The following is a 24,358-nucleotide window of genomic DNA, read 5'->3' on the forward strand; positions in this document are numbered from 1 at the left end:
CAGATCTGTAGACCTTATTAAAGACTAAACAGAAAGTTAGACTACGGTTGCTCGTAAAATAAATTGTCAAACGCACTATGAAATCAACCGACTCTTACGCCGCGGTATGCTGATGTGAATGTTTCTGCTGATTCCAGTGAAACTCCTCCTGTTTTATGTCCTGAACTCCTATCTGCCAAATCGCAACTCCCCTCTGTTCTCAAGACCAACGCCCGCTGCGTGACTAACAAGATGGACGAACTAGAAGTCTTTTTACGAAAATCCAGTGTACCTATAACAATCGTGACTGAACGTTGGGATATCACATACGATACCGGATATATTAAAGGCTACACTTGTTGTTTTAACACCCGCTCTGATAGAGGCCTAAGCAGCAGAGGCGGTGGTGTTGGACTGTATTTTCGCAACGACCTTCCATCCGAACTGCTAAGTGCCCCCAGTGACTTTTGCCATGAAGTAGTCTGGGCTGAATTCACGACTTTTCAGCTGCCAAAGAAAATTTGGTGCCTAATAATGGCATCTGTCTATTATCCTGAAAGTGCCAAAAACAGAAAGGAACTTGCGATTTTCTTGCAATCCTGCTTTGATAAGTTTCGACGTACATATGTGGCTCCTGCCTTTATTGTTGGAGGCGACTTCAACCAGACCAATAAACAGTGGCCATCCAATGCACTTGGTCTGATACAAGTAGTGAGCATTCCCACCCATCAAAGTGCCAGTAACTTAGACCTGGTATTTACCAATGTCACTGAGCTTTACCGTCCTCCCCTCTCAATAGGTCCATTGCAAACCGCCGATCATTTTGTAATCCTGTTACAAGCGAAGAACAACATGCAGAAACCGAAAAGAAGCAAAGTGACAGTTCGTCCACTGAACCGGGACTCTATATGTGTCTTTGGTCAGTGGATTGGTAATTACTCATTAGAAGAAATATGCTCAATCACTGACCTGAACCTTAAAGTTGAAACACTCAACTCCCTGGTGCTCGAAAAGTTCCATGAATTTTTCCCGACTAAAGTAGTGCCAGTTTTTGAATCTGACAAGCCGTGGATCACGAAAGACCTGAAGCGATTGATCAAATTTAGATGCCGATTACATAGCTCAGGGCGTATGTCAAATGCGAAAAAGTTACGGAACCGCATTGTCTGTGTCAGTAGACATGCTAAAAAGAAGTATGTTATTGAGAAAATTGCCTCCCCCCCCCGGCTTGATAGTGATTCACATAAGTGGCATTCGGTAGTCAAAAAGATGACCGGAAAATCTGTTAGTAGTGAGCTACGGATGCTGAAAACAAATGGGACTTTGATATCAGCACAAGAAGTCAATTTTTTCTTTATCAAAATCGGTACCAAATACTCCATCATTAAGCGAAGATGAATTTAATACTTTGATAGAAGACTACGAATGCGATGAAATCAAGCCAGTTTCTGAGTACAAAGTTTACGGGGGGATACAGAAACTGCGAAATAACTGTGCTTCCTATCCTGGCGAGTTGCCAGTAAAACTTTTGCGCAAATACGCTATATGTCTAGTGAAACTTCTAACAACGGTCAGTAATCAGTGCTTCAAAGATCAGTCGTTCACCCAGCCTTGGAAAAAAGCTTAAGTACGTCTCGTTCCAAAGGAGAAGCATCCCAAAAGCTGTGATCAGTTGAGACCCATTTCAATAGCGCCGAACCTTGACAAAGTCACTGAGTCCTTTATTTAACGTGAATTTATGTCACAAGTCGCAAATTCACTTGACCCGTACCAATATGGTTGTTTCAAAGTGTGTAATACCACAGTAAATTTAGTTAGGCTTTATCGCCTGATCATACAATGGCTCGAATCTGGAGACGCTTTCGTTGATATGCTACTCGTTGATTACGGGAAAGCATTTGACTTGATTAAGCACCTCGTGGCTGCTACGAATCTTAAAAGAATGGGCGCACGTAAACATATCCTACTGCTTGCTATTGATTTCTTACGTTCCCGGTACCAGCAAGTCTACAACCTTTTTCCTGATGATCTTGGCTCTTATTGGAAAGAGATTACATGTGGAGCCCCACAAGGCACAAAATTGGCCACTCTACTTTTCCTTGCGGTAACTAATTATGTTATTGACAACATTGATGACCGATTAAAATACGTAGACAATCTATCTGCGCTTCTTAAGTTCACAATAGATACAACCCAAGCTATGCCCCAATTCAGCCCTGACCTTATAACAGAATTTCAAAGAAGAATGCAGTACACATATTTTACAGATCAATGAAAGAAAAATCAAAATCATACGATTTAGTCCGCTGAAACGAGATCTTGTTTTCCCAACTTCCTGGTTTCCCCTTGTATCTTCAACTACAGTCCTGGGAGTTGATTTTAGTGGCAACTGCTCATTTAGTGCTTATGTTCAGGGGATAGTCCAGAAAGGCAACTGTGCACCAAGTTCTTCGATTTTAATGCGCTGCTTGGGTTTCCCAGTAAATCAGCTGAAAGCGGCATATCTAACATACATACGTCTCATATTAGAGTATGCATGTCCCTTTTAGGGGCCTCAGATCCATAATGTTGAATATCTAAGTGATGATCTGGAAGGGGTCCAATAAAAGAACAGATAGTCATCCTTGGAGAAAAATTTGTAGATTATAAGTCTGCTCTTGAGTCTTCAAAGATTGAAACTCATAGAAATCGCAGGTTTCAGTTGATAATGCGTATCGGGCAATTTCTCCTTGCTAGCACCAAGCACCGACATTTTCTACCCATGCTGCCAACTCTGTAGTTAATACCAGAAAGAAGAACAAATTAGTGCCAGTGCCTTGCAGAACTAATCGATTTAACAATTCATTCGTGCCCTTTTTTACCTATGATAAAATACCTTAGGACTAGGTTTGTAAATGACAGCGACATTTAGTTTGTGCTTTTTATCTGCACTATGAAAACTGTCTTTAAATAAATGATTTCTGATTAGGATTTCTGATATTTTAAACAATCTTGAAACTTACCCTGCCGGAAACAATAATTAATTAATGATGTTAGAATGCTAGATATAGATGGAAAAATGCATCTCAGAATTTTAAACTCATTAAGTCACTACCAGGTGAACTATTTTTCATGGCACACATGGTATCCCTTAGCTCGTCTATGGTAATTCTTTGTAGATACAACGATACGTCAATAAGGGACAGTAAAATGGATACAAAAGGTGGATGTTCCCAAAATGGGGAAATCGTATCGGCTATTTTTGAACCTACTGAAATAAAATGATTCTGAAACAAATTACGCATCGTAAAACCTTCTGCAGCTATGGCCTTATTACTGTCACTTCAGATGGTAGTATATTAGGACTCTGACCTATAACACTACGGATAATATTGCCTGGTCTTCAAAGGGTTACCTTCAGCTTCCTTAACTTTCATGCTAAAATACCTTTTTTTTAGCCACACGGAGAAGATTATTCAAATCATTACAAAAGACACGATAATGTTCTTTATTCTCATCCGTAGGTTTTAAAGTTTGTACTTTCGCCCTTTCATATTCTTAACAACTCCCAATTCCTTAGCCTTTTCCAATAGCTTACAATAAAAAAGTGCAAATTTACTGTTTGCATCTTTTCCCTCTCCAAACAGGGGCATCCAATCAACTTGATCCAAATTGTTATTTAGTTTTAGTAGGGTATATTGATCAAAAACTACAGCCCTTTTACTCAAGTCAGAAATTAGTCGCTTGTGAGGAAATACCTCAAATTCGGCAAAAACACCAAAGTGGTCAGATTCAATATTTACAACAACACCTGGAGATCTAAAAGGTATATTTGAAAATGTATTGTCAAAAAGCTTTGCGGACGTCTTCAAAACTCTAGTTGGAATGTTAGTCGTAGGCAGACATAGATTTAAAGTTGAGAAGATCACTCAGCCAAGTCTCAGCTAAAGCAAGCACATAGAAGAAATTAATATTAGCTAAATTAACTAGAAAATCAAAAGTTGTATCAAGGCCTTGGCAATTCAAATGATAAACCATAAAATCCTATAAATAGCACAAAAATTGTCTTAACCAGATTTTTGGGCTAGAAAAACTTAAATAATCTTGTGGCCTAATCAGTTTTCGGTGCTTGTATGATATAGCCCCGACCTAATATTCTTCATCTAAGTAGAACCTGTTTCTCTGACGCTCAATCCTAATGAAATATACCTAAGTATGATAAAAATAAAATACTTTAGAAACAAATTTCGCCTATATATTTGCACATTAGGGGGGGGGGCGGTAAGGTATAGTGGGTCTGAATGCCTAATGTGTTAGCCATGATTTTTCTGCATATTATGAAGTAAGAATTGTTTTCTAACTTCACACTGTCCAAATACTTTACCCCCCCCCCACCTAGTGTGCAAATATATAATCCAAATTATATATTTCCCATTTATTCTGTCACTTCTGTTTGTCTTGTCTCACGCTAAGCTGAAAGAAACTAACGAAAAAACGGTTCTATAATGCGCCATGAATCAACAACTTGAGCAGTCTTTTTCTTTCTATTCTCACTAATTAAGAGTCACACAATGGTATGAATTAATTTTTGATTTTATTGCATTATAATATGGAGCCACAGAACTTTACGAACATCGTCCTATTTTAAATATATTTAAAGAAAATTTCATGAATTTCAGTATCTAATGTATATAGATGCATATGGAATTGTAAACCCGTTTATGTGAGTGACGTATGGTGCTATGCCTTTTTAATCACTAAAATTACGCTTAAATATTGTACTAACGTGTAAAAAACTTAAGTTTTTCTGGTCCTTTGACATACCCCGTAATCATACCATGGCAAGGCCGTATCCAGGGGAAGGGGGTTACCCGGTTTGAACCCCCCCCCCCCCGAAATTTTTGACCGAGTCGAAAATATGTCGAAAATTAGTAAAACCTAGGTAAAAATCAGTAAAATTAGTCGAAAACTGAGTCAAAAATTAGTAAAACCCCCCCGAAAAAAAAATCCTGAATCCGCTTTTGTACCATGGGATGGAAATTTCGGTCCATAGCAAACTACGACCATTTTAGATAGTTTATCTGGAAGACCTCCAGATTTCTGCAAGATTACGATCCAGATTACTATTCTGCAAGCATATTCCACTGCGAGTATTTTGGACTATATCTTCTATCTTGCCTGAATGCCTTCCATCAATTTCAAGGTTTTTTATTTGGTAATGATCGGGTAGACATTCGCCATCATCAGACAAGAAATATCCCTCTAGACAAGGAGAGACATCAAACTGATTTGAAGCGGACATTGATTGGGAGCCGGTGGTTCCAGAATATTCATTGCGGCGCAGATACATACCATCGACGCATTCCAAGGGAGCGAGATTTTCTCCGGTTGTGATTTGTTGGTAATATTGAGCTCCAGACTCACCTTGACTGAGGCATTTACCATTTATGCAAGACCAATCATGAGGGCAGCACCCATTTTGGCCACATTCATCCTCTGGTGATGGTCGAAATGGATTTACACCAGTCCCGGAGCTTGAATCAATCACAACTACAAAACAAACATACAGTTTCAAAACGATAATAAAGTATTAAAAATAAAAGCGAATTACTGATATAGCAGGTAATAAAGACGTATATTATTTGGTGTACACCTGTTTAATGGACGTCGTTAAAAAAAAAAAACAAACTCAAGGGTTCAAGCGTCTCCCCTACCCAATGTTAATGTGTTATTTTCGAGCTGGCTAATGAGGCTTGTTTTTTTTTTTCGTCACAACTCATACAAATATGCTAGGCCGATATTCAAATGAAGACAAGAATTGATAGGACTCGGAAAGTCAATCCAGATGGCTTGTAGAAAGTATTCCTGGTTATTGTTTTAGCAACAAATTTAAATATTATGCGCATATCTTTAAAAAAAGTTTACCAGTTTCATGTTTTCTTTACCTGACAAGTCAATTAGGTAGCGAAATGGATACGTTATCTCGAAACTTTCGAAGTCATAAGGAATACCCATTAACTAATTTCATTTTATTGAAATTAGCACATTAGGATGATTGAAGAAGAATCAGTTTTCACTTTATTCAGTTTTATTTTTTAGTTTTTTACTTTTTCAGTTTTATTCAGCTTATTCAGGCTAATTTTCACTAGCCAGTCTTTAAAACAGCTTCACCTTCCATCGAATATCAGCAGCTGGTTACAGTTTGTCTAAAAAATCAACTTTATGTAGCAGATATGCCTTTGCAAGCAGGGTTGCGGCTAATTCTCACTACAACAATTAAACGTTTTTACTTTTTTGGTCCAAAATACATTTCAATTTTCAAGTGAGTTCAAAAGTGCTTCAGAGCCGTAATTGAACACCGTTATGAACGTGGCTTCCAATATTCTAGTCGTAGTTTTCAAACTCATTTTCTTCTTCTTCCGAACTTTTTTCAGCTGCTAATAAGACTTAAGTCTTGGCTACTCTACTTTTTACTTCTTCACCTCCTCTACAATCTATTGTTGGGAAGGTGTTTTGGTTTTAGATGACCGAGTAAAAAAAAATGTCAATCTTGTAAAAGAAAAAAAGCACTATTTCAATGATTATAAATAATACACCATAAATTCAGGAAATATTATATGTTTAAAATAAAAGTTAAAAATAGGGATAAAATCCTTTTTAATAGACAGTGTATAGAAAATTCACAAAAAATACCAGATATTTCGGTCACATACACAGTGACCGTCATCAGTAGTAAAACTGGTATTTTTCTGGTATTTTTTTGTGAATTTTCTATACACTGTCTATTAAAAAGGATTTTATCCCTATTTTGAACTTTTATTTTATCATCATGGAAAGGCAGTGTGGTCTCCGAAATTATCTACATTATATGTTTAATCGCTGTTATAAAAGTAGACAATTTGCAGGGAATATAATAATGCATACAAATACTTTCCAAATAAAGAAGAACAAGATTTCAACATTTTCTTCTTTTATTTTTTTTGGGGGGGGCTTATTCGAAATGCATGTGAAATGCCAATAGCGGAATTTCGTGAAAGTCGCCACTTAGTAGGAGAGTACTCGATGAAAGGAACAGTATAACAAATATTGATGCATTAGCTTAACCTTATACCGCAAAACGAAACGCTATGCAAGCACAGTTTTACCCGTACAGTTTACAATAACTACTACTAGTGCTTAGTTCTATGTTTTGACAGGCAGTTTATATTTATATGCTTTGACAGGCGGTTTATATATCAAAGAGTCTTATATATTTTGGGAATAATACCTTTGTCCAAAGCAGTACTTTCTGGGTGATGTTTGAAAAAAAAATAGATCTCCTTATTAATTTTCTTGTTCTTCTGCCTTTATTTCTGTACTACGTTATATCTTCTATTTTTCAGTTCAACTAGTTCGGGCTCTTAGAAAAATACTAGAATTTGTTCTTAATCCTTCTTCTTTGACAGTCCCTATCAGAACTAAATATTAAATGTAAGCTCATAAAATTTTGATTTTTTTCTTACTATTTTTCTGTTAATATCCCCGAGTCAGCTCATAATTAATTACTCAACTTCTAATTCTGATTATCCCACTTTTGATTTATATAGTACTTATTTCATGCCTGTTTTCTGCCAGGGTACTATAATAGGTTTTTCAGTTCTCCGCCTTAGCCCTGATTTCTAGAATTCAGTTGAATCAGCTAAAACTATACCAAATGATTAAAGCATCAAATAAAAGGCAATAAAATCTGATTTTTGAACTGGTAAATGGGATATTTTACAACCAAATATATATAAAAAAAAAATTAGGGAAATTGGGAGTTTAATTTTCAGTGAAACACACTGTAATGCAACTTTTGGAAGTGGCGAAAACCCAATTAAAAAAAATAAGAGCGGGTTAAGATCAATAAATAAATTCAACTAAAAACACAAGCTCAAAACAGCGAGAGGGGGTGTAGCTTTCCTTTGGAGGTGTAGCTTCCTTTGGGAATCGGCAGATTGTTAATGTTTGAATTTTCATGGACGTAAACCGTTGCCAAGTTGACTCACGAAAACGGAATACTGCCTTAAGAACTTGCTGACTTTGAAGCTGCCGAAAGGAAAAAGCTTTAAATGTAATTTTGAGTTATCAATAGATCTAACGTGGATTCAGGGGGCAAACTGTTCTTATTTTGATGTCCTTGGTATTACAATGGTTTAAAAAGAAATTTTGGCAACACGATATGAACAAGCGAAATACAGAGGTTATCAATTGAGAGATGTTGTCTGGTAAAGATTAAATATACAGTAGAGCATATAAAGGAAAACACATTGGAGTTCCCGAAGAGTTGTAGTAGAGGCAGATGCAGTACCCGCAAATTTAGTTGGGTGTAATGCCCCAACTTTAGTTTAGAGGCAGTACCTAACCTTAGAGGTCCACACTTCCCAAAATCGGCAGAAATAGTTTTAGTTCCTCCCCGTGTTTGAGAGGAAGAAAAGAAAGTTTGGGTTAAAAGCTTAAATTGACTCCAAGAAATATAGCAAATTGCAAATTGCATTGCTTTTGCGCGCTGGCAAAAGCAAGCGCGTAGAGAACTATGTGTTTCTCCATCATGATTAAAGTCTAAACTGTAAAAATTTGCTCAATTTTAGCCTTTATATACACCAAAAATTTAGCAAATTGCATATCAAGTCACGTTTTATATTTAGGTAAGTCTCAGATCTCAGGAAGTATGTCCGTGCATGTACCTTAAGATTTATTTGTTAATGCAGATTTTCTATTGTTCACTTTTTTCAGCAGTAAATGCACTTTTAAAAGAGAAAAAAACTATATACGATCTTAGCATGGAAACAGGCTAATCAATTTTTCCATGTCTCAATTCTTTAAGAAAGTCTTCTGAAATACAAGGGTCGTTTAATCAGAACAATCAGAAGCTTTTTTAAAAGTACGAAAAAACTTTAGCGTGAAGAGTGAGGTGTTGAGGAGGGGACAACTCCCTTCATCTACGTAGTAATTTCTGTTGGTTTTAAGTTGCTCTTTACTTTTGGTTGAAAAAACCTGTCTGTTTTTTTTAATTTAATACCACTATTAAACCGATCTTCCCTTGAATTTCCCTAATTCATTGCACCTAAAAGAAAATATCCAAGTCCATAATCCAAAATACCGCAACCACAACACTAAACTGGTCGAAGCACTTTTGCCAACACTCCAACGCTGAATCACTTGACTTCTAGCCTAGTCGTCAAGCATACAACTTGTATTTGTATCTACTTTTCCATATAGATTTTATAATTTCTCATTTTCATTATTTATATATTATTTCCATTTTGCTGTTATTCGTCTTGTATGATTCTTTTTCTAATAGTGGATTTTTTTACCTTGCCAGAAACAAAAAAAATCCTTCTTAACCAAAATAAAAGTGACTTAAAATAAACAAAGCATAAAATTAGTTCTTATAGTGACAAAGTTTGCCAAAATTGAATATTTAGGGTGCCATGATTAAGTAAGAATAATTACCAAATTTGTGATTTTTGGCCACCCATCTGGGGCCAAACCGAAGCAGGTAACGGGCGGAGAAAGGTCATAAGGAAGGAACTAAAGAAAATTGGGATTTCTTGGGAAAGGATAAGAGTGGAACTTTAAATGGTTTGGGGTGGAGATGATTGGGAAGATCACGCGCAGCTGTACCGACCTCAGGCCTTTTGGTGCTGCAGTGAGGTGCTAATAATAGTAGTTAGAATCTACACCATAATTTCTAAGTAACGCCAAACTATATTCATTGAAAGCTCCTGGTCAGTATTTTCGTTAATTAATTAAAAAAAAAATTCCACAAAAAACTTTTTCAAAGAAAAGTAAAGAACTCCATTAAGCCAAAATTGAACAAAAATAAAATAAAATAATCTTTCAAGCGTGAAACTACCAAAAATCAGCATCGATAAATAAATGAAACCCAAAACGAACAAGAATTAAAATAAATAGCCGAACCAAACTCAAAACGAGCAGAAATTAGCATGATTATGACTCAAAACCCCTACACCTTCCCAATGCCAGAACATAATCTGCACTTTACTAAAAAAATATAAATGTTTTTACTTTTATAATTTTAATAAACCAAATAATATTAACATTTTTATTAATAAATATCAGTATGTGTGTATTAAACTGACAATGCACATTCATTTGTATTTCTTTTTCAGTAAAGTGCAAATACTGGTCCAAATAGCTAAGCCGGAAGGAACAATACTGCTAATACTACCAGTAAAAACTCATTGTTGAGCTATACCGCATGAAGCCAACACAGATACACCCCTCCCCCTAATGTTAAAAACTTCACCATATACTCCCTGCTATGAACCTACTTTCCGTTTGCCCTAGACGGATGGCCAAAAATTTTGATTTTGAGTAATCTATTACCCTTCATCAAAAAAAAAAAAAAAAAAAAAAAGAAAAAACAAAGGTAGAATCGAACCACAATTTTTACAAAGCTTATTATTTAACATGCGATTGGTCAAACGAGTATTTTATAAATTTAAAATTATGTCATTTGGTTATTTTATGCTCCTTCTCAACATAATAGTTATTCATCTGACAACCCCTCCCCCCTCACTGATGGACTCATATCATTCCCTAATATAATATTCGTTTGTTGTTATTTCCATTGCCTGATCCATTGTAAAACTGATTACCCTGTGTAGACTCCAAATGCAATGGTATCGGTATAACGGAAAAGATCAGGACTCGCTAAGACTTAAATGTAGGCAAAAAATCGACTTAAAATTAAGTTGGTGGATTGCGACGAAACAGTTAAAAGTCACGGGCAATTGGAGTGAGAGGCAAAACTCGGATAAGCCTTTTTCGGGATTGTATAAAAATGAAGCCATGTCATTTGTTGATAAACAGTCTATCATCCATCCTAGGGCACAACTAAGGCAGATAGCCCTGGCATAAGGGTAATTTAAATAGTCTGTGAATTTCTATGAGCAATTTAAAGGCAATTGGATACCCCAAATAAAAGGTTTTCAAAGATTTATGACTGACCATTTCCACAGGATTCTGAAGACTAGCGATAAGAAAAAACAGCAAAAAAACAAAGGCAAGATTGTATCTAGTATAGTATCTATTCAGTTCTACAAATACAGTGTGACTCCGAGAAACTGTAAGTCGATTTGACGTCCTATGTGCCAGCAATGGTTCTGGGGGATCTTTATCCAAGTTGAACTGAGAAAGCTGATCAAAAAAATTGCTGAATCTGGCCTCTATTCTTATTTCTATGTCTTCGCTTTTCACTGAGGCCAAAAATTTATGAGCTTGCCCGCTTTGCCATCTTCATTAGCTTCGTCTTTTTCTGAAAACGGCACGGCCTCTATTTTATGAGAACATTATAAGCTGGCAAATTTGTTAAAATTAAAAAACGTGGTTTCTCGGGCTAATGGCTTCAAGGAGGGTATTTCTCAGCTTTCACAAAACTAAAAACTATTGGAAAAATCCCGTGAGAGTTTTGAGACATGGAAATAATCTCAGTAAGTAATTGTTTATTCTGGTTCTTCTGTCTGGGCACACACTTTCATGTAATGCCCTAGACTAGACTTTGATCTCAGTCTAAGTAGGGCCTAGGCTAGACTCTTGTTTGGTGACATACATATTTTAAAAAATAGGTCTTTTGGTAACATAGAAGTCTGGAATTTTCTTGAAGCAATATACCATAATCAAAAAAGGGAGTAGCCTAGTTGGTGTAGGCTACCATTTAATCCCCCAATGAAGACTTTCAAAATATAATGGTCACTAGATTTGGTTACTGGATAAATAGCCTAAATACAAGATTCCATAACTAAAATAAGTGCAAGGTGAACACACTGCTTCATTCCTCTTTTTATGTTCTTTCCAAATATAGCCTAGCCTACTACAGCCTAATAAATTCACTTAGCCTAGCCTACAAATGCACACCCTTCCTGATGGTTCTATATTTAGCCTGAATTATGTATTTCTTAGTTCTAATGCAGCGATTGCCCTCCTTGGAAAGAAACACCATAGGCTATGATTCCAAAAAACACTTAAATTTTTTCAACATACTTAGGCCTATATTATTCCTAAAAGGGACATCCACCATATGGCTAATATGGGAGTAAAGTTCATTTGTGATGCAAATGGATGTTATATTTAGATTGAGGATGCAATTATAGGTATATATTTGCACATTAGGAGGGTGGGGGTATATAGGCTATTCTGTGAATATATAGGTCCTAAGAAATTCATGAATTTCTTAGAAAAACAAGGAAAGAAGTGAAGATAAAGGCTCTCTCTCTGCAAAATGTGTTAACTAGGATTATTTTACATATTATGGAGTAAGAATTGTTTTCTTAATATGTATCCTTATTTATAGCTGGGCTCCTATGCTTAAAATACTGGTTGGCCAGTTGGCTAATTTAAAAGTTTGTATATATACATACTGTCAAATTAGCCATCTGGTGGTATCCCTCCTAAAAGCACTTCATTTTACTTTACCCCCATCCATCCTTAATATAATTTTGCATTATTATTCACTTTTAAAATTATTTCAAATAATATTTAAATAAATTACACACTTGATCCTGTTTTTACAGCCCTGGGAAAGGGTGTCCCAGTTTCTACTATGAATCCCCAGGGACTAGGTCTGCACCTCTGATGGAGCTACCCTAAATATCTGTAGGGCATTCACCTATCCACTCCCTAGGGACATGCTGAGTGACCTGGGGAGGTCCCTACTGATAAGAAGACTTTATTAGATTAGATTATAATAAATCAATCCTTTAGAATGTGTAGCTTTAAAATAATAGATTTCTCATTGAATTGAAACTAAAACAAGCAAATATAATTTTGGAACTTTTTTTCTTCAAAAAGGCTGTAAAAAACAGTTGTTGAAACTTATTGTTTGATAAAGACCCTACAGTCAGTCACACAAGTAGGCTATCTCAAAATTATGAAACAGTTCCTCTGCAATTATGATACTTTAACAAATATTCCTGTACCTGTTGAAGCACCCATGTTTCAGAGCTATACAAAACCACTATAATTACCATGGCTTCCAGTATGGTTAATCTTAGTTTGCAGACTTTTCTTCCTGTTCTTCCAAACTGTTTTCAACTGCAAAAAAAACAAACACCATTTACATTTTATTTATGAAATGTTCTACTATTTATGTACCCAAATTTACAAGCTTTGCTGTCTGTTGAGGGTTAATTCTTTTAACAGTTTTAACTGAATTAAATAAAACAGTGAAATTAGTACAAAACACAACCAAATTCTAGACAATGGTATAAACAAGTTTCCAGCAAAGGATAATAGAATTTAAGCAAAAATTAAAAGAAAGCCATTGAATATAATTTACAGAATTTGAAAGACTTAAAATGCAATGCAAAGCTTTTTATTATAATTTCCTTGTTTGGTGTGAAAAAATTACTATGACAATGTTCAATTGCCAAAATTCAATGGTAATGTATCTACAGAATTTTTTTTCTTATATTGGAAGTGAAGACTTAATTATGAGTCAAGTGTTGTTAAATTGGACCATGGTATAATTTGTGAAAAGTATCAAAATGGAAAATTGTGCCATTTTAATGGATAATAGAGGATAAAATACTAAGGGACTATGATAATATGCCAGCTACTTGCTGGTAAAACAGGATTTTAACTTAAAATAACATGGTTTGACTTACAGTCTACAAGAATTTAAGGGGAAAATACCACTATCAAATGGCAGTGCTTGGTGTTATGATATGAGTTGTTAGACATTCTTGCAAAAACAATGTATTTGATTTGTCTTTCTCTGTTGACAAAAATACAAATAAAATGCTTATTGTCTGTCTTTTAGATATAACATTCACAGGACAGTGTCAAGTCAATTAAGACTTGGGAATAGACCTGTTCTTAGCTATTTTTTAACCACTAGAAGATAAGGTGCAGCAGACTTAGAAAAAAAAATCTTCCTATGACTTGACTAACCTGGTTGGTAGGTCTATTCCTTAGAGTTTCATTAAAATTGCTCACAAAATTACAGAGGTAGAAAAATGTCAATGTCTTGCGTTCTACCATTTTTCTAACTAGCCTAAAAAATTGTGATTTATACTTTGTTATGAGAATACAACCATACCAAATATTGGTTTACTTGTTATCCTTGAAATCAACTGTCACAGTCAAGACTATAGCAAATAATCTCTGGCCTTATTTTTAGATAATTATAGTCAAGCTGCAGCAATAAGATGTTTATCAACTAGTTCAGTTTGTAGGAGTGAATCAAATCCAGACTATCATACTATCATAAAGGATGTTGAAACTGGTGTGGGTTCTGTTCAAAAAAAAGAGTTTCAGGCAGAAACAAGGATGTTATTAGATATAGTTGCTAAATCTTTATATTCAGAAAGGGAAGTTTTCATCAGGGAATTAATATCTAATGCCAGTGATGCCTTGGAAAAGCTTCGTTACCTTACTTTGACTGGAGAGAAGTTAATGGAAGCAGATAGGCCACTGGAAATTCACATTGCAACTGATCCTGCCACAAATACATTCATTGTGCAAGTATGATGCTTTTATTTTTTGTTCTATTTATTTTGTTTTATTTATTTTTTGTTCCTTTTTTTTAAATTATCTTTCAATTTAAGAAGCTTTTTTTGTTACCATAACTTATGTTAAGTTGCTATTTATTCAATGTGTAACTTGTTTTTTTTTTTAATAAAAGAATTAAAATATAAGGTATATTTTTTAATTAGCATAGATAGAGCTGGGCAACTTGAGTGGCAAACCACAAAGTCCACTGTATCAGGATCACAGATGTAGCCACAACATAGTAAAAAACAGACTGTAGTCTATAGTAAAAAATAAAAGAGTTTTTTTTCTGAAGCTAAGGTTCTGTTAGCAATTCCCCTTAAAAAAATTTCCAGCATGGCTGAGTAAAATGTTTAAAGCAATAAAAATTCCCAATTAGTACAAATAAAAAGTAATAATTATTACCTGGATCCAACTCCAGATTATTTTTAATCAGGAATACTAATTTTAGTTTAATTAGTCAGATAAATTTTAATCAGAGTTTTTGGGTGTTTTGAAAAGGACAAAATCTCTAAAACAAACATCTCTTACCCAGGATTTAGTCCTCCATTTCAAACTTTTGTACATAGCACTAGTCCCTTTAATGTATTGACCATACAGGAGTAGGACCTTCACCAAAGCTAATCTATCAGCTGAATCAAATACCTCTTCATAATTTATAAAACTGACAACTAAAGGCATCTGATGACTCAGACTTCTCAATTATTAATTCAGAGAAAAAAATTGCTCCCCTTCCCCCTCCCCCTTCCTGAAACCCACTACCCTTGTCTTTAAACATTATCTACAGTATCTTGTAGTGCAATAAGTATTCTCATTTGAGCTAATTTACTTCCTAGAGAAATCAGGCTAAAACCTCTGAAATTATCACTCTCACTCTGATTACTTTTCTTGTAAAGGGGCTTAATTGTGCTTATCCCTGAATCACTGGGTACTTTTCAAAATCATAGTCATAATCTTCAGTAGTTCATCTCAAACTAAAAAATCACTATATTTTAAGAGTCATTTACCACACTATCAGCACCAGAGACTAGTCCCCAAAGCCGCACTGAGTTAAAAGTCAGCAGTGGCAGACACAATTATGGTCAGTGGTGGCATGCTGCTGGTGCTTTGAAACTGATCAGTGTTTGTTCTATTTTTAGTGTTTTTTTGCTGTTTTTTTAAAAATTTCGAAAACTAAATTGGTACCAGTTTTTATCAAAATTCCTTCTTCCTTCTAAGCAAAAGTTCTTAGGATTCACAATTCCTTTTCAACTTTGTTAACCATGGCCAAATCTTTGACAAAATATGGATGACACATCAAGATTAAATTCTACCAAACATTCTTTTAATCCAATTGATCAACAGTGAGACCTTAAACTGCATGAGAATTGAATTGATCTGACAAAATGAGGAATATAGAATTTAATTTTAGTTAAACTCTAAAATTTAAATTAGGATAGATTTCCTTGCACCATATCTCCATGGCTAATTTATAAAACTGTAAGAGAATTTGATGTATATATCTTACTTGATGTATGGATTTCCTGTTCTTGCAATCTACATTTCACTTTTTTGACTGCCCTATACTTATGTGGTAATTTTCTGAAGTCTCTCCCCTTCATTCCAATACTCAGAAAACACACACTTGTGTCCACTTTACCATTATTTTCCGTTCAATATCCTTTATCACAACAAAAACTAGTCACATTTTATAACCAGACCTTATAGAAGCTAATAAAAGATAAAAAGTTAATAAAAAGCTAATTTTTTTTAAATGAAGTAAATACAGAAATTCAAAATTAAAACATAGAGAAATTACCTAAGATAAAGGGTAGGATTTAATCCCTGAAAATTTTCTCCTGAAGCAAACTCAATGGCAAGGTTTCAAATTTAATATTTTCAACATAATATAATTCCTAAACCTACGTCCACTGGATAATAGCTCTGATTAACATCTCAACAGAAGAGTCTGTAAGAGTTACTTCAGTCAAGATAACTTTCATTTTTCGAATTTTTTTTTTACAATTAGCAGAGAAAGCTGTCATTTCCTTAAATTATCAAGAGCTATTTAAAATTGGAAAGCTCTGATTATAATATCACACGTAAATTTTAGCTATTATTACTATTCAGACCTAAGGTAAATTGCAGGATTTAATCCCTGAAAACTTTCTCCTGAAGCAAACTCAATGGCAAGGTTTCAAATTTAATATTTTCAACATAATATAATTCCTAAACCTACGTCCACTGGATAATAGCTCTGATTAACATCTCAACAGAAGAGTCTGTAAGAGTTACTTCAGTCAAGATAACTTTCATTTTTCGAATTTTTTTTTTACAATTAGCAGAGAAAGCTGTCATTTCCTTAAATTATCAAGAGCTATTTAAAATTGGAAAGCTCTGATTATAATATCACACGTAAATTTTCGCTATTATTACTATTCAGACCTAAGGTAAATTGCAGGATTTAATCCCTGAAAACTTTCTCCTTGTATCATTATAAATTGTTTGCTCTGCAGAAAACACAGAAAAAATATAAAATTTGCATTCAGACCTTCAAGCTTTACAGTTAACTGGAATGTTATACCCACAGTAGTGGTAATAAAAGACCACAGTGGTGAAAATAAGAAAAAAGTGTAATCAGCAAGCAAATACAATGGTGAGGTTTCAAATTTAGTACTTTCAATAGAGTATAATTACTAAACGTTCGTCCACAGGATAATAGCTCTGGTTAACTTAACAACAGAAGAATCTGTAAGAATTAACTCAGTCAGATCACTTTCATCTTTCCAATTTTTTTTTTTAATTAGCATTGAAAGGTGTAATTTTCAATAGCTGCCAAGAGCTACTCCTACTTAAAACTGGAACACTGTGATTATAGAGAGAGAGAGAAAAAGGGTGTTATTGAAAGAAATAAAAAACATTAACAACAAAACCCAAAGTTTATAAAATGAATGGGTAAATATCACCCTTTACAAAACCCTAGAATATCAAAGACACAAAATTAAAAATCATTCTTCTATTTTATTTTCTCATCACCCTCCTAAAAAAAAGTAAAAAAAAACATTATAATCACTTAATCACTTAAGAGAAAATTTGCTCAGCAGAGATTAAAGTTTTTATGTAGACAAACAATGTCCTCTCAGTTTCCTGTGAAATTCATTTAGCTCAACAATTGTCGAAATAGCCTGAGGTAGTGCTTTCCACACGCTTTGTAATAACCTGAGTTCGCGAACTAGCGGTGATGCTCTAGTCGGGTAATTATGAAAATTAACACCACTCATAAATATTTCCCCAAAACACTCAGGTAATAACGCGCGTGTATATTTCAACATAAAAACAGCATTATAAAAATAGAATAAACCAACAATTGGTAATGTATTCACTTGATTGTATCTATGTTGGACATACATATTACGGTTATTCACTATCATTACTACTCTGACAATAGCAAAACGATATGCACTAAGACAAGGCCCAAGTGACCAGAGAAAAAGTAAGTTCCCTGGTTTGTTAAACAGGGCTCAGATGGGTTTAAATTCTTTCTTCAAAAACATATGTTTCTTTTCACAAATTTTTAGAAATTCTGACAACAAAGAGAAAACTTGCTCTAATAGTAATTGAAAGTCTAAAGAATGAAATTGTGATGACAATGATTATGTCAAAAGAATTTCTTTGTTACAGTAATTCCAGATAGGTAAATATCAATACTGGTCCGACTTTGCTGGAAAATTAGGAGATAGCTAATTGGCTTGCAACATCTGAAAAGCTATATAAATATTGTCCAAGTTTCAGAGGTCACATTGCCCCACAGTGCCACATTTATCTCTAAACATGAAGTTTCACACTCCATACAAATTGGAGGGACGTTTATGCACTATTGCATTATTGCACACAAGTATTGAGAAAAGTGCAAAAGTCAGTAGATCTTCTTTCCTTGGGGAGGGGTTCAGAAACCCATCAAAGCTGTATTTTTTAGGGCCAAATTCTTGGGAGCGATCCTTCCTATCAATATGGAGAGAAGATTTAACTTCTTGTATCTCCTCAGTGGGAGGAATATATTTGGACTATGCATGTGACTAGACTGTAGAAGAAAATTTTGCTCCCCAACTATTGTAAAAGTATTTGTATGGTGAAGTAAAATATTATATTTACATTATACTATTTAGTGGCTTTTAGGTAAATCTGTCTTTTTTGATAAGGTGCTATTTAGTTACTATTTTGTATTATTTTGCTGTGGTGGGTTCCTTTTTAACAAGCACTATATGATACACGGCGAATTCTCCATTCGCCATGATACATGGTGAATTAAAGTACTATGTGATACATGGCGAATTCTCCATTCGCCATGATACATGGCGAATTAAAGCACTATGTGATACATGGTGAATTCTCCATTCGCCATGATACATGGCGAATTAAAGCACTATATGATACATGGCGAATATAAACGTAACGACATATGATAGTGAAAAGAATGAAAATCAAATATAAATAAAAAATTGTGTTAAAGTTAAGAACAACATTTGAACTTAAATAATAAAAAAATATTCTACATAATAAGGGGGTTCTTTCCCCTCAACCTTTCACTCTCTACGCTACAGTGACTTTTGTTTCTCGTTGCACCAGGATTGAATCCTCTTACTTAAAGAGTAGGGTCTGACCGATGTTATAGGGCTGATATGAGGGTCAGTGTCTTTATCGGATGTCGGAAAAAAATATCGGCTATCGGTAGATATATTTTTTTTTATGCCGAACTTATCCAGAAGATGGCACCACATTTCCTCAGGTAATTTTTGCTTATCCAGTCCTTGGGGCAGAGCCACCAGCTAATTCTAACTATGGTGGAGAGAGCAGCACAGGTGAGTCAAATGAAGTCGAAGTATATTTGTTGTCAATACACACCTGGTGCAGAAATGTTCTAAATGTATGGTGATTTCAAGAACGTGCATCTTCTACCAAAACAACTAAAAAGAATACAATAAACCATACATTTCTGTTTAACAAATGTTCACTTGCGTGGGTGAAAGATCCAAGGTTCAATTGATTAAAACCAAGAAATCCAGTCAGGAGCGCAGCTAATGGAGAGAGGGTGGTTTCAAGGTGGAGAGTTCCAAGGTGGCGCTGCCGCGTGTCAACACCTTTGGAAAATTTGACTTGGAAATTTAGCTTGTGTGTCCGCACACAAGCTAAATCCTACCTCCAGCCAATCCTAAATCCTAATAAGCCAATCCTACCTCCAAACTCGAAACTCTAGCTGCATCCTCGTATCCAGTGTGCCTTGCATGGATTCGTTAGTGAGAGACCATATCATATGAGTGAAAAAGTTTTCACATTAATATGTGAATCATTAAAATTCCAAGTCCTGCTATTGAAATTTAGGTTTTGAATAATCAATTTCAATAAATATCCTACTCTTCTTTCAATCAGATTTTCGCGTATTGTGTTTATGTAACTAAACTGGCCTCTTCGATTACTTTTTTTCTTATTTGTCACTTCCCGAAATATTTGCCATTTCTTTTGTGTGCTCAGAATCTGCTGATCGGAAATGATAAAGAAAATCCAACAATTCTTATAAATGGCCTAATTTTTGGAATCCACAGTGAATTATTGAGGCTGTTCTTTGGTATGTAATAGACCAGGAAGAAACATGTGAATATGAACATGGGCAGAGAATGGGGGGTTTGTGGGCGTTCAGACGAAAACACCTATTTAGGTGACAATTATGATTGTGAATTTCCTATTTCTAAAAATACCTAGGCCTTTCAACCATTCTGAGTAGGAAACATGGACAGAGTCTGAGACAGAATCCAGCGTCTGAACGCCCACTTAAACTTTAAGTAAGTTTTTTTTTCAGGAGGGGAATTTATCGGCAAATTATATCAGTATCATATTGGTACGTTACCGATATATCGGATCGGACCCCAAAAATCCATATCGGTCGGGCTCTACTTAAGAGTAATGTAATTAAGGTTTTGAAATTAGACATTTGATCTAACTGTTTTGGGAATGAAAGAGCTTATTTATTCTCCCTTCTATCTCAGCAATTAGGTTACTGTGAACGCACTTGAGCATGGCGTGTATACTTGTTCAACAAGAAAAGGAGGGCATTTGTAAATAAGGTAATATACTTCGAAGAATATCAGGGCTGTGTTTCTGTGTTCTTTGCCCCATATAGTGCTAATAAAAAAAGTATGAAAAATTAATAAAGCTTACATTGTTACTTAGCCTCTTGTAATGAGCTTTATGATTATACTGGGCCAGGCTAGATGGTGTTAGTTTTCTTTTTTCTTAGAGACAAACTGGTGTTTTCTTTCTGGTCACTTTCCCATGCTCTTTGGTGTGGCATGATTTGGAATAATATTTTAGGCATTACTTTTCCCAATCCTGTCCTGAGCTAGCAAAACACTTGATTTTCCTTAGAAATATTTACAATCTATAGAAGTTTATCTATCTTACTAGAAGCACCACTATCCCAAAAATATCAGCAGCAAAAGTACTATCTATGAAGCTAGAAGCATGCCAAAAATTCTCAACGTAGCAAAAGTACATGTATTTAATTTACTGCTACAATATAATCAGATTAATGTAGGTAAACTTCATCGTGTTTAGATCTTTGTATTTTTGAATAGTCTGGTGTATGCTAGTGATAGTAAAATGCCACAAAAACTGCAATATCTCATCAAATGGTCTGTAAATGTGTTATTGCTTTAATATTACTACTACTCTCTAGGGATGTGTCCGTGGGTGGACTTCGGGGCCAGTTCCCTTCAAATCCAAAATGTTCCTGAATTTCAGGGAACTTTTTATTAGAATTATCAAACTAGATATGTTTTTTGTTTTTGATCCCTTCCCTCCTCCTCCAAAAAATCCTACATACCTGCCTGCTATCACTAACAACTCTTCATAACACACAGCCACCTGACGCCAACACAGCGCAAAGACCTTTATTTACCCAAAGAGTTGCCACTTCTTTTAGAGAAAAGGCCTTGCGATAGGCAGGGTTGCTTGTCGAACTCGGTGGACTATATTTCCCAGAGTTTCCAAGGACAAAAGTGTGGCTTCATCCTCTGCAATGTCACAATGTGGTATATTCATTGCCTTAATGATTATGTGTAAACTAATTCGGTGGCGAAAACTTATATAATTTGATCATGTAGATTGCGTGAATTTCAAGGGAGAATTAGAGGGTTTTTAACAATTGGGTGTCTAACATCCTCAAGTCGTTTTGGATCCAGAATTTCCTTGGAGATTAATATTATTAATTAGTTAAACTATCTTAATGTAAATTAATTAACCAGTTTTCAGTCCTCCTTCTTATCCACATTATCTGCAGGTATTATGACATTAATACACTTTCTGGAAGTCCAATTAAAGGATAGTGTTTTTTCCAGGATTCGTGTTTTTCTTAACGATTTTATCTTTTTTATATTTCAGGATACTGGCGTCGGGATGACATCTGAAGAAATGATAGAAAATCTTGGGACTATTGCCCGATCTGGATCAAAGGTAACCGTTTAACTGGTCCGTCTCCAAATGAACTTTTACCAGCCAGATGTGCTTAGGCTGCGTTCTGATTAGCATCTTGTATTTTGAATTACTTGTTTATCCTAAAAGTCACAGAAAAAAAGCAGAAGCACATTTATCCGAAAGTTTAGTTCTTATGTCCTTAGAGCTGATTGCGAAATCACGATTTTGATTAAGATTACTCAATTTATCATCATTTTATATGCAAAGGGTCTTCGGAATTATTGAGCTGTGGACTATAGGTTAGCTTTAAGTGGGGTATAGGTTGAGCATGTTTGGACTATATACTAGGTAAAGGTAAATAATTTATTAGCCAAGGCAAAATCCTGGAAGATTTATGAGACTAAAAACTAAATTGGTCTTGCAAACTCAGCAATGTCCTCCAAACGAAGTGATTCATTTCAATCACCCATTCAAATATTACCATACAAATTGCCATCGTTTAATGAACTTGAAAAGTTCACTTATTAATACACACAAAAAATGTTAGTTTTAAGCTACTACATCTACTGTCTATAATGAAATTAACGCCATCTGCCATACCCCAAGTATAGAAAAAAACCTTAATAAAATCTTTGTGTAAATAATCTTTTTGTAAAAAAAAACATTATAATTAACAAGTATCTTGAGTATTTTTTTTCAGAATATATTTGGTTTTTGAAATGGTAACACATCAAATCATTTTGTGAGTCTCAGTGTCGACTGGCTGTCTCAAAAATAAAGGGCACTTTAGTGAATCTTCACAGAACAACAGGGAACTCCCAAAGATATTTTGGTAAAAATTATTATGAAAATTTAAAAGAAAATTCTTCTCTGTTCAATCAGAATAGAAAATTCTCCCTTTATAATGATGTAAGTTCCATTGAAACTAAATATCTCTATCTTCGGCCATGGGTGCCCATAGGCTGGATTTTAGGGGGGACTTACCTGGTCTAATCGCACTTCCAGTGCTGTATAATTGAAACCTCGAGACAAAATATCATAAGTAGTGCGAAAGCGCTGCCTAAGTAAAGTGCGACGTAGGCACAATATATTATTTTGTTTTTTAGACCAGGGCACTTCTTATAGAAAGAAATGTCATAGGAACTTCAAAAAGGGCTCTTTGAGGGCAACAAGCTCCCCTCTCCCACGTCAATCACTTCCGCAAACACATCCAATCAAAAATTTGAGATGATCATTTTGTTCAGCATAGTTTAACGGTCCGGAAACTATGGCTTTGAGAATGACCTCCCCCAAACCTCAGAGCAAGGGTTGTAAGTTATGCCCTGGGGAATATAAGGTTTTTTTTATAGAAAGGGTGGTCGTATAAACCTCACAAAGGGTTCATTTGATTGGTAATCATAAGTTCTACTGGCCTTTTTAACAGTCAAAAGTGATTGGAGATCAACCAGCCACCCCCCCCCCGTACCCCAATCATTTTCCAAAACACATTAAATCATAATTTTTGAGATAGCCAGTTTGTTCAGTGTAGTTGAAAGATCCTGAAATTATGTCTTTGAGGATACCCCCCTCCCCCCATATAGCCCTCAGGGCAAGGGTTGTAAGTTACGCCCTGGCGGAATATAAGGTTTTTATAGAAATGGTGGTCGGATAAACTTCAAAGACGGCTCATTGGATTGGTAATCAGAAGTTATAGTGCTCTTTTTAAAAGTCAAAGTGACAGGAAGGCAAATACCCCCCCCCCCCCCGACCATCATTTCCCCAAAAACTTCCAGCCAAAATGTCGAGATAGTTATTTTGTTTGACGTAGTTTAAAAGTCCGGAAATTATGTCTTTGAGGATGAGAACCCCCTCACAGTCCTCAGGGCAAGGGGTGGCCGGCGTCTACCCCCCCCCCTGGTGAATACCCCCCCCCCCCTGGTGAATACCCCCCCCCCCCTGGTGAATACCCCCGGAAAATACCCCTCGCGGATAATACCCCCGAGGAAAATACCCCCCCCCCCCGTGGAAAATACCCCCCACGGAAAATACCCCCTGCAGAAAATATCCCCCCGGAAAATACCCTCCTGCGGAGACATGGCTAATTGTAGAAAGAGAAAAGCCAAGACGGATAGTCCAAGGAATTGAAAGGCAAATGTTTAAATGGCTGGGGCATGGATAAATGGCGGGAGTATGCATGACTCTCTTATTGGACACATACTTGTTTGTTAGTTTTTGGAAAGGCATGCCTGCCTAGAGTCTCAGGCATGTTGACCAAGAATTCAAAATTGACATAATACCGTTAGATTGCCTGTAATGAGAGGCAAACAAGGCACGCCCGCATATGGTCTTAAGAAGGTTGACCAAGAATTTAGAATTGACATAGGACCATGAATTTGCTTGAAATAACAGGCAAATAATCGTTTAAAGCCATCTTTATCTT

The 24,358-nt window shown here is 35.4% G+C and overlaps 3 protein-coding genes across 3 annotated transcripts in view; all 3 read left to right on the forward strand.

Moving 5' to 3' along the window:
* The first annotated feature begins 231 nt into the window (after positions 1-231).
* Positions 232-1,377, forward strand: LOC148953465 (uncharacterized). The gene has a single exon (XM_089087968.1). The coding sequence runs from the start codon at positions 232-234 to the stop codon at positions 1,375-1,377; it is 1,146 nt and encodes a 381-aa protein (XP_088944094.1).
* Positions 1,378-1,717: 340 nt separating this feature from the next.
* LOC148953466 (uncharacterized) lies at positions 1,718-2,254 on the forward strand. Its single transcript, XM_089087970.1, has one exon. The coding sequence runs from the start codon at positions 1,718-1,720 to the stop codon at positions 2,252-2,254; it is 537 nt and encodes a 178-aa protein (XP_088944096.1).
* Positions 2,255-11,311: 9,057 nt separating this feature from the next.
* Trap1 (TNF receptor associated protein 1) overlaps positions 11,312-24,358 on the forward strand; it is a 42,584-nt gene continuing 29,537 nt past the window's right edge. Inside the window, exons 1-3 of the mRNA XM_089088548.1 lie at positions 11,312-11,435; positions 14,123-14,466; positions 21,907-21,978. Coding sequence (XP_088944674.1) covers positions 11,345-11,435; positions 14,123-14,466; positions 21,907-21,978 — 507 coding nt within the window. The 5' untranslated portion in view covers positions 11,312-11,344. The remainder of the gene's footprint in view (positions 11,436-14,122; positions 14,467-21,906; positions 21,979-24,358) is intronic.

Source organism: Artemia sp. Qi Xiang Cuo, chromosome 4 (assembly GCF_049724085.1).
Source record: "Artemia sp. Qi Xiang Cuo chromosome 4, ASM4972408v1, whole genome shotgun sequence".
NCBI lineage: Eukaryota > Metazoa > Arthropoda > Branchiopoda > Anostraca > Artemiidae > Artemia > Artemia sp. Qi Xiang Cuo.

Bases quoted from the DNA above. Each gene is read 5' to 3' on its own strand.
- LOC148953465 (XM_089087968.1), top strand. From the start codon at position 232: ATGGACGAACTAGAAGTCTTTTTACGAAAATCCAGTGTACCTATAACA.
- LOC148953466 (XM_089087970.1), top strand. From the start codon at position 1,718: ATGTCACAAGTCGCAAATTCACTTGACCCGTACCAATATGGTTGTTTC.